Source organism: Plecotus auritus (genome assembly GCF_963455305.1).
Source record: "Plecotus auritus genome assembly, chromosome: 8".
In the NCBI taxonomy this organism is placed as follows: Eukaryota; Metazoa; Chordata; class Mammalia; order Chiroptera; family Vespertilionidae; genus Plecotus; species Plecotus auritus.
Window position 1 is genome coordinate 81083868 of NC_137782.1, and position 15223 is coordinate 81099090.

Here is a 15223-nt window from a genome sequence, read left to right on the forward strand (position 1 = left end):
TTTCAGATTCTACTAAATGGAATATTCTTTAGAGGTTATTGATGTTCCCTTTAAACATAGGCCAATTGCTCTGACAGCTATCATCCAGGAATTCCTTTTTGTTTGGACTCCTGGGTTAGTTCTTTCTTCTGTTCCCTAAGTCATTTTCCCATCTAACAAGATTTTTCCTTAAAAAAAGTACATGGAAGATAATTCAATGAATCGTTCTGTCTTCATACTTGACAGCTTTGCTGACTGTAAAATTCTAAACCCCAAATTTATCTTTCAGAATTTTGGAGCAACTAATTCATGCAACAAGTAATTCTTATGTATTGGCTATGTATGGAGTAGTCTTCTAGGCACTGAGAAGGTAGCCAATAAGACAAAAATTCCTGCCCTCATGGAGCTTATGTTCTAGTGAGGGAAGACCAACAATTAAACATTAGAAGTATACTACATAATTTATTAGAAGGAGTGCTATGTAGAAAAGTAAAGCTGGGAACTCCTATTAATTGGATGTTGGACCATCTGGATTGATTCTAATGCTCTGTCTTTTGAATTTGTACGTACGTACTGTCTTTTTGCCTCTGCTCTGCATTCTTGGGTTTCCCGTCTTATGGTTGTTTAACAGTTACATTTAAATGCCAAGAGCTTTTATTTTCGGTAACTTTTCCATAGAATACTTTTGTTACTTTTTGGATATAATTTTTAATTGAGTTACATCATATGAAAGAGTACATAAAACTGTGTATACAGACAAAGGCTGAAACTTTCTCCTTGGGCCCTAGCTGGTTTGGCTCAGTGGATAGAGCATCAACCTGCAGACTGAAGGGTCCCAGGTTCGATTCCAAGTAGGGGCACATGCTGGGGATTCCAGACTTGATCCCCAGTGGGGGGTGTGCAGGAGGTAGCCATGCAGGAGGTAGCCAATCAATGGTTCTCTTTTATTGTTGATGTTTCTATCTCACCCTCTCCCTTCCTCTCTGAAGTCAATAAAAATATTTTTTTTTTTGTAAAAAGAAACTTCCTCCTTGGGCCTTTCTGTTTCAAATTAACAGAAGAATGTGATAGACCCAGCTCACTCCAAGTGAAAATGAGTTGCAGTGCTAGGGGCAGAAGGGGTACTACTGGGTGACCTAATGTAGAAGATGTGACTATTTCCAGGTAGAACGTGCAGGGTGGGGGTTACTGTTCTGTGGAGAGCAGCCATCCCAAGAGGGCAACATGGAGACTTGTGTGCCTCATGAGGGCTCTGAATTCCATCTCAAGGCAAAGAAAGCCTCTGATTTAGCTTAGAGTATGAAATGATCAGTTATAAGTTTTTAAAACTCTGGAAAAGTGACAGGAGGAGTTTGGAATCCAAGTGCGGTCTGAAGAGAGGTATGTGTTTAGACAGGTTACAGATGGGATGTTTAGGCAAGAGGATGAGTTCAGGTTTCTGGCTTGGGTGATCATTGTCTGACTTGCAGAAAAGGAAGGAAAGGTGTCTTTCCTGTTGGGGGTGGCACTGATACATTTAATCTTGGACATTGTGAGATATAACTGAAAGTGCACAGCAGGATGGCAGTAATTAATATGGATTTGCTTGTAGGAGGACTAAGTGGCTATGAGAGTCATTAACATGAAGTAAATAACTTGGGTGGGGTAAAGTTGCTCAGGGTGAGAAGAGAAGGAAGCTTGGAACAGAATATTGATTCTTCTGTTTTGTTTTTAACAACTTTATTGAAGTATAATTTACATGCAATAAACTGCGCCCATATAAACTGTACCATTCGGTAAGTTTTGACAATACTGTGTACACTCATGAAACCGCCACCACCAACATACAAGAACATTTCCATTGTCTCCATGTTTTCTCCAGCCCCATTTTCAGTCCTTTCTCCACATTCAGCCATAGGAAACACTGGTCAGCTTTCTCTCACTACAGGTTAATTTGCTTCCAGAATTGTATGTCTGGTTTCTCTTGTGTCTGGCTTTCACATGGCATAATCTATTTTAGAGTCATCCAGAAGTTTCATGTAATAGTAGTTCCCTTTTTAAAGACTTAAAAATTGATTTCAGAGAGGAAGGGAGAGGGAGAGATAGAAACATCAATGATGAGAGAATCATTGTTTGGTTGCCTCCCCCTTACTGGGGAACACACCCGCAACCTGGGCATGGAACCCCCACCCTTCAGTTGCAGGCTGACGCTCTATCCACTGAGCCAACCGGCTAGGGCAGTAGTTCCTTTTCATTGGCCAGTAGTATACTGCATTTCATTTATCCAGTCACTATTTGATGGACATTTGGGTTCTCATTCTTGTCTCTTATGACTAAAGCTCTGTATGTATCCATGTGCTGTGTGAATGTACTGTTTTCATGATGGCGGTGTGCGGGGAGGGGGGGGGGGGCGCGGAATGGAATAGGAATGGAATGTCTGAGTTGTGTATGGTAGGTGTAGTTCAACTTTTTAAGAAACGGCCATTATTATCCTGGCCTGTGCCGCCAAGTTGGTTGGGCAACATCACGTGCACGAAAAGGTTGCTGGTTCGATTCCTGGTCAGGGCACAGCCTGGGCTGTGGGCTCAGGTCTGGGTAGGGGGTGTGTACGAGGCAGCCAATAGGTGTTTCTTCCTCTCCCTCTCTCACTAAAAGTCCGTTAAAAATCTAAAAACAAAAACAAAAAACTATAAAAGATTTTTTAAAAAAGGAAGCCCCGGAGCGGTGTCCCTTCCACTGAAAGCGCACGGACTCTTGGTCAGACACACACGTCGGGGCTCCGGGATATTTCACTCTCACGTTGATGTTTCTCTAAGATGAATTAAAAAGAGAAAAACTGACAGTATTGCAAAGAGGTTGTGACATTTTATGTTCCCACCACTAAGAGATCTGATTGCTCCAAATCCTTACAACTCTGGGCGTTCTCAGTCTAATTTTTAGTGATTCTGATAGGTGTGTAATGATGTCTAGTTGTGGTTTTAACTTACATTTCTGTGGTGTCTAAGGAGGTCCCTGTGCTTATTGGCCATTTATAGGAATGGCGGCCGGCAGGTCTGGAGTGAGGGAGAGAGTGTGAGTGAAGGGAGTGAGAGGGCCAGAGTGTGTGTGAGGGGCAGTAGGATTGCTGGGGAGCCTTGGGGGCAGGTGGTTCCAGCTCTCAGGGCCGAGAGATTCTTCTACCGCCAAATGCACGCCCCAAGCTGCCCTGGGGCGGAGCCCGCGCCATCTTTAAGGGTCAGCCAGTTCCTCTTGGGCGGAGCCTGCGGGAGGGGCAGCGGCTGCGCCCAGCCCGCCACCTACCCGGACTCAGCAGGCCTGAGCCCACCGACACCCCCGCCGCGGAATCCGGGCACCCCCGCCCCGGAATCCGCTAGACCCAAGGACAATATATATATATATGTATGTAAAAAAGAACATCTCCTACACAAGATTTTATGAGCAACTTGTTCTAGTAAAATCACAGTAAAATTTGCATATATGTAAATAACTAGACGGAAAAAGTGATAGTCAAGAGTAAATTCAAGCTGAAAAAGAAGTAGCTTAAAATTTTTTCCACGTTTATGTTCTGAAAATGAGACTGCTACTTACTGAATAAACTGAAAATTTTTATTCAAGCACTGAAACTAGCCACCGTTACTTCAATAGGAGTTGCTTTTACTCGAGAAGTGCGTTACAAGGGTGTTGGGCATCTCTCTCTCTCCCAATTTTTTTTTTTGGGAGGCAACCAAAATTTTTGATGGCCTTGTTTCAACAAGGCTTATTTGTAACACTTGTCAAAAGAAAGAAAGAACTGCATTGACAGATCTCAAACTTTTAATGCTCTTAGTTCTAGAAATTGGTAGCGGAGAAATTGGGCAGTTTCAATCGTAGTGGAGATAGTGTGGGGACTGCGGGCTCAATCGCTAGGTGATCAATGACAATCTCACCACTGATATTTCTAACTTTACCTCTAGATTATAGTATATGTATTTTTCTATTTTTTTTAACGAGTATTCCTTATAATATATGCATAGTTCATGGACAGGGCCAGTAGGTTAGTGAAGACCTAAAGGAGGGAGTGGGGAGGGGCTGGGAAGAGGAGAGTGGAGGGTTTAAAAGGGCGGGGGGAGGGGGGGGGAGAGTAAGTGGGAGATATATGTGATGCTATCAACAAGAAAAATACATGCCGAAACCGGTTTGGCTCAGTGGATAGAGCGTCGGCCTGCGGACTGAAGGGTCCCGGGTTCGATTCCGGTCAAGGGCATGTACCTTGGTTGCGGGCACATCCCCAGTGGGAGGTGTGCAGGAGGCAGCTGATCGATGTTTCTCTCTCATCGATGTTTCTAGCTCTCTATCCCTCTCCCTTCCTCTCTGTAAAATATCAATAAAATATATTAAAAAAAAATACAGAACAACATAAACTGATGAACAAAAACAGATCTAGAGACAGATGATTACCGATCAGACCCTCAAACCTCAGAGGGAAGGTAGGGGAAGGTGGGGGTAAGGGGGAGAGATAAACCAAAGGACTTGTATGCAGGCATATAAGCTCAACCAATGGACGCAGACACCAGGGGGGTGAGGGCATGAGTGGGGGGGTGGGGGGGTGGGGGGGTGGGGGGTAATGGAGGGATAATACCTTAATAATACCTTAATCAATAAAGAAAAAATACATATTTTGAAAAGGGGCATTGGGAAATTGGACATTTGCAGATCAGAAGTGATGTTTAAGAAAAAATGAAAAAATATTCAAAATAGGTGACGAATAATTTGTACATAGAATATATAAGCAGCCTTACAACTTAAATTACAGAGACAATCCAACTATATAGAAAAGGCGAGCAACGTATTTCAACAATTATTATTAGTTCTTGAATGCACAATGAGCCTCCGGACTTTTCTACTTCCACAATCTGTGACTAAAGACAACTAGGACATTCTCAAAAGTGTTTTTTTTTTTTAAATATACTTCTAGTGTCTAAGTAGAAACATCAAGGATGGCAGAGTGTCATTGATTGGCTGCCTCCTACACTCCCTTCTTGTGGGGGCTAACTGCACACGAGGACCCTCCGCCCACAGAACGGTGGCTTACCCACTTAATTAGCCTGACAGGACCTTTTCTTTCTTTTAACCAAATACAAGTAAGCCTTGTCGAAACAAGGCCACCAAAAATTTTGGTTGCCTCCCAAAAAAAAAATTGGGAGAGAGAGAGATACTCATCAACCTTGTACCACATGCCTCGGGTAAAAGCAACTCCTATTTCACTGACAGTGGCTAGTTTCAGAGCTTGAATAAAAAATTTCAGCTTATTCTCTAAATAGAAGTCTCATATTCAGAACATATAATTGGAAGAAAATTTTAAGTTACTCCTCTTTCAGCTTGGATTTACTCTGGAATATCATTTTTCCCGTCCTGCACTTGTACTTACGTATATGCAAATTTTACTGTGGATTTTACTAGAACAAGTTGCTCATAAAATTCTGTCTAGGAAATATTCTTTCTTTCTTTTTTTTTTTTTTTTTTTTGGTATATTTTGTCCTTGGGGCTAGCGGATTTCGGGGCGGGGGTGTCCGGATTCCGGGGCGGGGGTGCCCGTGGGCTCAGGCCTCGGTGAGTCCGGTAGGTGGCGAGGCTGGGCAGGCTCCTCCTAAGGAGGACCTTGCAAGCCCTTCAAGAAGGCGGCGGCCTGCGAGCCAGGGCGGGCGGGGGAGGAGGGGGTGCCTTGGACAGTAGCACAGGGTTTTTGGCCCCAAGAGCCCGAACGCCTTCCCCCCAGGCTCCCGCGCCGTCGTACTGTCCCACACACACACTCGCCTTCTCGCTCCCTTCCTCTCATTCTCTCTCTCTCCAGACCCGCGGGCCACCAGCTTCCTCCCTCCTCCCCATGTTTTATGTTTTGTGCTAATAAACATAAAAACTATCCCAAGGTGGCAAAGATTTTTCTTCTCTATGGTTTTTTTTTTTTTCGTTTATAGTTTTAGCTTTAAATTTTAGCCTATGATCCATTCAGAGTTAAATTTGGGGTGTGTCAAAATATCAATTTCTAGGATGGGCAAAGTAGAAAGAGCCCCGAAGGATTCGGAGGTTCCGAAGAAAACGTTTTTAAAGCCATAAAAGGAGCAGGTGGGGTCAGTGGTATCAGATGCTTTAGAAATAAATTGATCATGGCTGTAAAGGAGTATGGCAATTTATTGAGTGTCCACTCTGGCAAGCACATAACTTTTGCTCTCAAGTTGTTTGGTCTGTTGGAGCAGGGGTAGGTGATGCTTTGAAGAAATGCATGGATAAGAGAAAAGCCGAAGGTGAACAGTCGAAGAGGCTTTTTTTAAAAAGAGATTTTTATTTATTTTTAGAGAGAGAGAGAGAGGGAGGAAGGGAGAGGGGGAAACATCCATCCACTGCCTCCTACACGCTCCCCACCGGGGAATCCCCACAAACAGGGCAGGTGTCCGCCGGGAACCCACAGGGAATGGAGCTGGCAACCTTTCATTCTGCACACGAGATGCCGCCCCACCGAGCCACACCACCCAGGGCAGATGGTTTGTTTTTGAGATATGGGATGATTTGTGTGAGGGAGGGTAAAAATTAAATGAAAATGTGTGGGAGGTGGTGGAGCATTAGGGTGTAATTTATGGGAAAGGCCCCAGAGAAAGGAGTAAAGAATAGGCCCAGAGCTTTGACGTGGGGGAACTCAACGCTCACCCAGAGAGGGTTCCAGAAAGGAAAACAGAGAAGATGAGTTTGCGGGGGTGGGAGTGGAGGGGAACTGGCGCTATTCTCCCAAATCCGAGCTGGAGGAGGAATTGAATTAACCTTTTGAAAATACCTTCTGAAGCCTGTTAAAGCAAACGTTACTAATTTGCAAGAAAGAAGTTTGCTCAGATACTCATTTAGTAGGTCACTTGGCATGCAAGGTCGTGCGTTCGCAGCAAGGAACCGGAACCAAAGCTCTTGGACTTGAGCCCAATCCCGGGCGCGGCTCGCCGGACTACATGCCCCAGGATGCATCGGGGCCAGCTCCCCATTGGAGGAAGCGGCGGCGGCGACGCGCCGACCGGAAGACCTGCCTACGCTCCCGAGTCTTGGACAAGACTTTCTTACCTCTGGCGGCGCCATGCGTCCGGACCAGGCCTCAGCTTGGTACCGGCGCATGTCCACTGTTTACGCTTTGGGCACCTGGACCTTGTTGGGCTCCTTGATTTTCTCCGGCCGCAATAAGAGCAAATCATTAGGTACGGCTCTCCCGCAAGACCTTACACCGGAGATGCAGCCTTCCGTGGAGCTCACGCAGGGGTCATAGGAGCAGCTTTGCTGTGCGCCAGCCCTAAATATTCTACAAAACTTGGGAACGGCTGTTTAGAGCCATTCGGTTTAATGGAATGTACCAGGAACTACATTTTATTTATTTATTTTATTATTATTTCTTTATATTTTATTGATTTTTTACGGAGAGGAAGGGAGAGGGATAGAGAGTTAGAAACATCCATGAGAGAGAAACATCGATCAGCTGCCTCTTGCACACCTCCCACTGGGGATGTGCCCGCAACCAAGGTACATGCCCTTGACCGGAATCGAACCCGGGACCCTTCAGTCCGCAGGCCGATGCTCTATCCACTGAGCCAAACTGGCTAGGGCAGGAACTACATTTTAAATTATCAAATCTTATATTTTTGAGTGAGGCCGTGCCTTATGCTAAGAATTTGAAGAATCAATGTAATGTTAGAGATGGAGTGTTCAGATGCTGGACACTGGTGCTTCTGAAACATTAGCCCTTTGTTGAATTTGGCGAGCAGACAATTTCAGCACTTATACGAGCTAAGGAATATTAAAACCTTACCAGAGCCCTAGCTGGTTTGGCTCCATAGATAGAGGAAAGGCCTGCGGACTGAAGGTCGGTGTTCGATTCTGGTCAAGGATTCGTGCCGGGTTTGCAGGCTCAATCCCCATTAGGGGGCAGCCGATCAGTGATTCTCGTCATTGATGTTTTTATCTCTCCCTTCCTCTCTGAAATCAATAAAAATTATATATTTAAAAACCCTTACCAGAAAGGAAATCCCTTAGCTTTAAAAACGTGCTTGGAAATCTGTACTGTTAATAGATATCTGGTTGCTTGGTTGCTTGCGGCTGAATGGGAGGAGTGATAGCAAAGAGTATGGGGTTTATTTTTGTGGATGAAAATATTGTAAAATTAATTGTTGTGTAGGTTCCACAGATCTGAAAGTACTGAGAACCATTTAATGTTACATTTTACTTTACTGTATTATTATTTTAATTTTTTTGTTAATCCTCACCCAAGGATATTTTTCCACTGATTTTTAATTTATTTTAAAATATATATATATTTTATTGATTTCAGAGAGGAAGGGAGAGGGAGAGAAACATTAGTGATGAGAATAATTGTTTGGCTGCCTCCCTGCACACCCACCACTGGGGATGGAGCCTGCAACCAGGGCATGTGCCCTGACTGGGAATCCAACTGTGACCTGGTTCATTGGTCGATGCTCAATCAATGAGCCATACCAGCTGGGCTTTTCACTGATTTTTAGAAAGAGTGGAAGGGAGAGGGAGAGATAGAAAGAAACATGGATGTGAGAGAGACACTTCCATTGGTTGCCTCCTGCGGCCAGGGAACCTGCAACCAAGGTACGTGTCCTTGACTGGAATCGAACCCAGGACCCTTCAGTCCACAGGCTGACCTACCCACTGAGCCAAACCGGCTAGGTTTATTTATTATTATCTTTTAATCCTCACCCGAGGATATTTTTTCCATTGATTTTTAGAGTAGAAGGGAGGGAGGAGAGAGAGAGAAAAACATCCATTGGTTGCCTCCCGGACCACCAGGGCTGGGATCAAACCTGCAACTTAGGTAGGTGCCCTTGACTGGGAATTGAACCCAGACCCTTCGGTGCTGGGCAGATGCTCTAACCACTTACCACTGGCCAGGGCAGTGTTACATTTTAAAGGAGTAATTGTATGATAAGTACATCTTGGTAAAGCTGTGATGTGTAAACTCTGCTGAAGATTGTATTTGGTGATGAAGATTATCAATGGCCTGAAAGTACACGTGTCCACCCAAGTATTGAGTGTAACCATTTCATTGTCTATAGTGGTCATGTTTTATTTATTTTTCTTTTTTACAGAAAGAAAATGGTGTCAGGAATCTGATGGGGGGTGGGGATAATTATTTTATTTATAAGACTTTACTAATAGTTTACATGACTGCTATTTAAGTTAGAGTTAATAATTTGGATTTTTTTTTTTTAAGGTGATAAAGTAGAAGAAAAAGATGTCTCAACATACGAAAGCCCTGAGTCAAGTAATTTTTATTTTGTTTTATTTCTAAGCCTTGACTAAATAATTTTAATGACTGCTCCTTAAGTTAAAAGTTAATAATTCAGGTGTTCCATATTTTTCAAAGGTGATGAATTAGACCTAAGGAATGAAATAACTGAGCCCCCGAAAGGGTTTTATGTGGAAACGATTGTCACATATAAAGAAGATTTTGTTCCAATTACTGACAAGATCCTCAACTATTGGAAATCATGGACTGGTGGCCCTGGACCAGAATCATGATTGACTGCTGGATTCCGAAAACCAGGATTTTGTTTCAGCATGTAAATGTGATAGATGCCTTGATTTCAATTTTATGTTTTTGAAAAGTGTATACCTTTAATCTTTTGTGTAAAATATGATCATTAATAATATGCAGTAAATATTTCCTTGAGGAAAAGTAAACTGGCATATTCAAGAAGTGTTCCTCTATACTTACATGAGTGAAGGATTGAAGTGAAATTTTACATTGAGCTTCCATATGCTTGCTTTCTGAAACTAGTTCATGACCTTTATATTTATTTTACTAGAGGCCCGGTGCATGAAATTCATGCATGGGGGGGGCGTTCCCCTCAGCCCAGCCTGCACCCTCTCCAATCCGGGACCCCTTGGGATCCTGGGGATTGGGCCTAAACTGGCAGTCGGACATCCCTCTCACAATCCTGAACCGCTGGCTCCTAACTGTTCACCTGCCTGCCTGCCTGGGGTCACCCCTTACTGCCCCCCCCTGCTGGTCTGGTCACCTGCAACTGCCCCCTTCTGCCAGCCTGGTCGCCCCTAACTGCCCCCCCTGCCGACCTGGTTGCCCCTCACGGCCCCCACGCTGGCCTGGTCGCCGCACGCAGCCTGCTTGTTCAGTCGTTTGGTCGTCCCTCACTAACCCCCCTGCCGGCCATCTTGTGAGAGTGTGAGGGTTAATTTGCATATTACCTATTTATTATATAGGATGTTGTCAGACACGGCTTTAGTGGTCCATTTAAGGTTAAGTTCAGCAAATCTCCATGTATAGTATGGAATTTATAGCCACTCTTTGGATACTATTGGGTACTTGGTAAGAATGTTATGAATTAAATAGACTCCACCTGTTCTTTAGGACCAGAACAGGTATGGATTAAATCCCAACTGTGACTACCAATATTCTAGACACGGAGTACAAAGTTGGGACAACATGGTTCCTGTCCTAGAGTGCTGCACTGGTCTCTTGGTTGCAAGTAACAAGTGGGCTTAACTCAGGGGTATTTATCAAAAATTGTGTTTGGATACCTCAGAATTAAAGCAACTTATGTTATAGGCCAAGGAAGGCCTTTCATCACGAACTGAAATGCAGCCAGCCACTCATTGAACCCGCTTGCCTCTGGCTAAAATAAATTCTAATAAATTTGTTTTCTTTTGATTTTAGAGGAAGGGAGAGAAAGAAAACAAAACATTGACTCGCTGTTTCACTTCTTTATGCACTCATTGGTTGATTATTGTATATTCCCTGACTATACAATAGGGATTAAACCTATTGTATACACAAAAGTTGTAGGGATTAAACCTACAACTTTTGTGTATTGGGATGACGCTCTAAACAACTGGGCTACCTGGCCAGGGCATCTAATAAACTTATAAACATTTTCTACAAATTTGGACATTTTTATGTCAATACAGGTGTACTTAAAAATGGTTTCCTAAGTCTGGTAATTGGGTAACTTTAAAGGTTTGCTAGCTAAATTAAATTACAGATATTCATTGAATGTCTAGATCATTTCTGGAACATTTCTTACTGAATGTAGGTTTGCCTACTTTTTGCTTTTTGCTTTTTAAAAAATATATATTTTGATTGATTTCAGAGAGGAAGGGAGAGGGGGAGAGATACAGAAACATCAATGATGAGAGAATCACTGATCATCTGCCTCCTGCATGCCCCCTATTGGGGATTGAGCCCACAACCTGGGCATGTGCTCTGACCGGGAATCAAGAATCGAACTATGACCTTCTGTTCATAGGTTGACGCTTAACCACTGAGCCACATCCGCCAGGCAGGAACTACGCTTTAAAAAAAAATTGGATTTATTGGGGTGACACAGGTTAACACAACTATACAGGCTTCAGGTGCACAATTCCACAGCACATCATCTGTATTATATGTGTACCACCCCAAGTCAAGTCTCCGTCCATCACCATTTACCCCCCTATACCCTCTTCTGTTCCCCATCTCCCTACCCCCCAATCACCACACTGTTGTCTGTGTGAAAGAACTAAATTTTGCTAAAAATTATGTAAGGTACTGAATTTTTTTTTTTAAATATATTTTATTGATTTCTTACAGAGAGGAAAGGGAGAGGAGTTAGAAACATTGATGAGAGAGAAACATTGATCAGCTGCCTCCTGCACACCTCCCACTGGGGATGTGCCTGCAACCCAGGTACATGCCCTTAACCAGAATCGAACCCGGGACCCTTCAGTCCGCAGGCTGACGCTCTATCCACTGAGCCAAACCGGTTAGGGCTGTAAGGTACTGAATTTGTCTTTGAAATTTTTTATTGTCACTTCGGTTAAATGGATAATTAAGTATTGCTTCATAATGACTTATTGATCCTATTTAGTCAAATGTCCAAACCTTTTGAGATATTTTGACATCCTCCCACATTCAAAATATAGAGCCTTGACCTGGAAGGGCCTTAGAACACCTCAAAAGGTTTGTTTTCTCTCTTTACAAAAAGAAATTTAAACGAATTCGGCCTATCCTATATAATAAAAGCCTAATAGGCAAATCAAATGGTGGATCAACCAGTGGAACGACTGGTCATTATGATGTGCACTGACCACCAGGGGGCAGATGCTCAATGCAGGAGCTGCCCCCAGCCCGCAGGTCCCAGGCCAGCCAAGGCTGATGCCAGCAGGGCACCCCCTCCCCCCATCACCCCGATGATCGCCCCACAGATCAGCCCTGATCGCCGGCCAGGCCTAGGGACCCTACCCGTGCACAAATATGCACTGGGCTTCTAGTTTGGTATAAGTTGCATGGGAAACATCCTATCCTATATAATAAAAGCCTAATATGCTAAGTGTTAGTCATCCAGTCATCTGTTCAACCAATCAAAGCATAATATGCTAATGATATGCTAAGGCTGCTCAACCGCTATGACATGTACTGACCACCAGGAGGCAGAAGCTCCGACTAGTAGGTTAGCTTGATGCTGAGGTCCACCTATCGAGACTTGAGCTAGAAGGGCTGGGCATGCCCTGAAGTCCTACGGCGGTCCCTCCCTGGCTGACCAACCTCCCGCATTCCTCCTTGCCCCGATCATGCACCAGTGGGGTCTCTTGGCCTGGCCTGCGCCCTCTCGCAATCCGGGACCCCTTGGGGGTGTCAGAGAGCTGGTTTTGGCCCAATCCCACAGGCCAGGCTGAGGGACCCCACTGGTGCACGAATTCGGAAAATACATATTCTTTTTCTTTATGATTAAGATATTACATATGTGTCCTTATCCCTCCATCCCCCCCCCCCCCCAACTCATGCCCTCACCCCCCTGGTGTCTGTGTCTATTGGTTAGGCTTATATGCATGCATACAAGTCCTTTGGTTGATCTCTCCCTCTTACCCCCACCCTCCCCTACCTTCCCTCTGAGGTTTGATGGTCTGATCGATGCTTCTCTGTCTCCGAATCTGTTTTTGTTCATCAGTTTATGTTCTCTATATATAGCATCACATATGTCACCCACTTACTCTCTAACCCCCCCTCCCGCGCTTTTACACCCCTCCACTCTCCTCTTCCCAGCCCCTCCCCACTCCCTCCTTTAGGTCTTCACTAACCTACTGGCCCTGTCCATGAACTGTGCATATAAGTAGATTATAAGGAATACTCTTGTTAAAAAATACAGAAAAAATATATACTATAATCCAGAGATAAAGGAGGAGAAAGAAGAAACATCAATGGTGAGAGAGTCATTGATCACCTATTGGTTGAGCCAGCAGTCCCCACACTATCCACTGTGTTTAAAACTGAAACAAGCTGGCCCTGACTGGTTTGGCTCGGTGGATAGAGCGTCGGCCTGCAGACTGAAAGGTCCCGGGTTCGATTCCAGTCAAGGGCATGTACCTTGGTTGCAGGCACATCCCCTGTGGGAGGTGTGTGGGAGGCAGCTGATCGATGTTTCTTTCCCATCGATGTATCTAACTCTCTATCCCTCTCCCTTTCTCTCTGTAAAAAAATCAATAAAATACATTTAAAAAAAAAAAACTGAAACAAGCTGGAGTCAGGAAATACCTTGGAATGTATAAGAAAGCTTCCTAGCTTTTTGCTCACTACCAATCTCTGTAACTAAAAGCATTAAAATCTTTCTTTACACGTTAAGCGACAAACCTATTTTTGTCTTGCTTTCCCTTTAGCCTAGCCCGTGTTATCTGACCAGCACAGAGAGAGAAAGCATAGCGTCCATCGCTGGTGGCTGACATGGCCCCCAGCACATAAAAGACTGTTTAATTTTCTTTCTTTTAACCAGCAGTATAAGTAAGCCTTGGTAAAACAAGGCCACCAAAAATTTGGTTGCCTCCCAAAAAAAAATTGGGAGAGGGATAGAGATATCTAAGAACCTTGTAGCACTTCCTCGGGTAAAAACAACTCCTATTGCACTGACGGTGGCTAGTTTCAGTGTTTGAATAAAAATTTTCAGCTTATTTTATAAATAGCAGTCTCATTTTCAGAACATATAAGTGGAAGAAAATTTTAAGTTACTCCTTTTTCAGCTTGAATTTACTCTTGAATATCATTTTTTCTATCATCATTTACATATATGCAAATTTTACTGTGGAGTTTTACTAGTTATAAAATAAGTGGTGATAAACTTTCAGGGTATATTATAAAGGTAAAAAATGGCAGTAAATTAAGTAAATAGTCTATGGGAAACTCAAGATGGGCCACTTGATTCTTTCAGGCTCCTGTCAAACCCCATTTTTTTTCCTTTTCTCATTGCATTTCTTCATCACCATAGTACTTTTCTGTTGTTAACCCTCACTCAAGGATATTTTCCCATCGATTTTTAGAGAGAGTGGAAGGGAGGGCGAGAGACAGAGAGAGAGAAACATCTATGTGACAGAGACACATTGATGTGAGAGACACACATTGATTGGTTGCCTTCTGCACTCACCCTGACCCGGCGGGGACTGAACTTGCCACCAAGGTACTGCCCTTGACTGGAATCAGGCTGACAGTCCACTGGCCAACGCTCTTTCCACTGAGCCAAACCGGTTAGGACCACCATAGTACTTTCAAACTGGACTTTATTCAACTGCCATTTAGTATGGGTTATCAATATGCTCCTGGAGTATGTTTCCCAGATGGGTTAAAGCCTTCCCCTACAAAAGGCTGATATCCTCACAGTAGCAAAGACAGTGTTTGAAAATGTATTTCCCACTTAGTGTATGCCTTCAACAATCTCTGAGCAAATCATATGAATTTTTTTAAAAAATTATTGATTTTAGAGAGAGGGGAAGAGAAAGAGATAGAGAGATAGAAACATCAATGATGAGAAAGAGACATGGATCGGCTGCTCCCTGAAAGCCCCCTACTGGGGACTGAGCTCACAACTCAGGCATGTGCCCTGACCCAAAACAAACTCGGGACCTCTTCGTTCTTGGGTCGACACCAGCCGAGCATAAATCATAATGAACGTTGATGGACAGACTTGAACACTTGGAATTATCAATGACCCTATCACTCAATTATCGGGCAAGATTGAGAGAACTAATGGAAAAACTGAATCAAGCAGAAATTTTAATTACATGGGGCTGAATGATCTGATGAGAATGGTTACAATATTTATAACTTTTTGTTTGAAATATTGCTGGATTTTTTTTCAGATATAAGGAAACAATTTTCTAAAGCTAGCTATGACTTAGAGCAATTTGGTAAACTATACCTTTGTAAACAGAATAGAAACGTTTGTCCTTTTCTCTTTACTTGACTCCCCCA

The 15223-nt window shown here is 43.6% G+C and overlaps 1 protein-coding gene across 1 annotated transcript; it reads left to right on the forward strand.

The window, feature by feature from the left end:
* The first annotated feature begins 6970 nt into the window (after positions 1-6970).
* Positions 6971-11001, forward strand: SMIM26 (small integral membrane protein 26). The gene is made up of 3 exons (XM_080683497.1): positions 6971-7169; positions 9203-9253; positions 9356-11001. The coding sequence occupies exons 1-3, from the start codon at positions 7052-7054 to the stop codon at positions 9508-9510; spliced, it is 324 nt and encodes a 107-aa protein (XP_080539623.1). The 5' UTR covers positions 6971-7051; the 3' UTR covers positions 9511-11001.
* The last annotated feature ends 4222 nt before the right edge of the window (positions 11002-15223 follow it).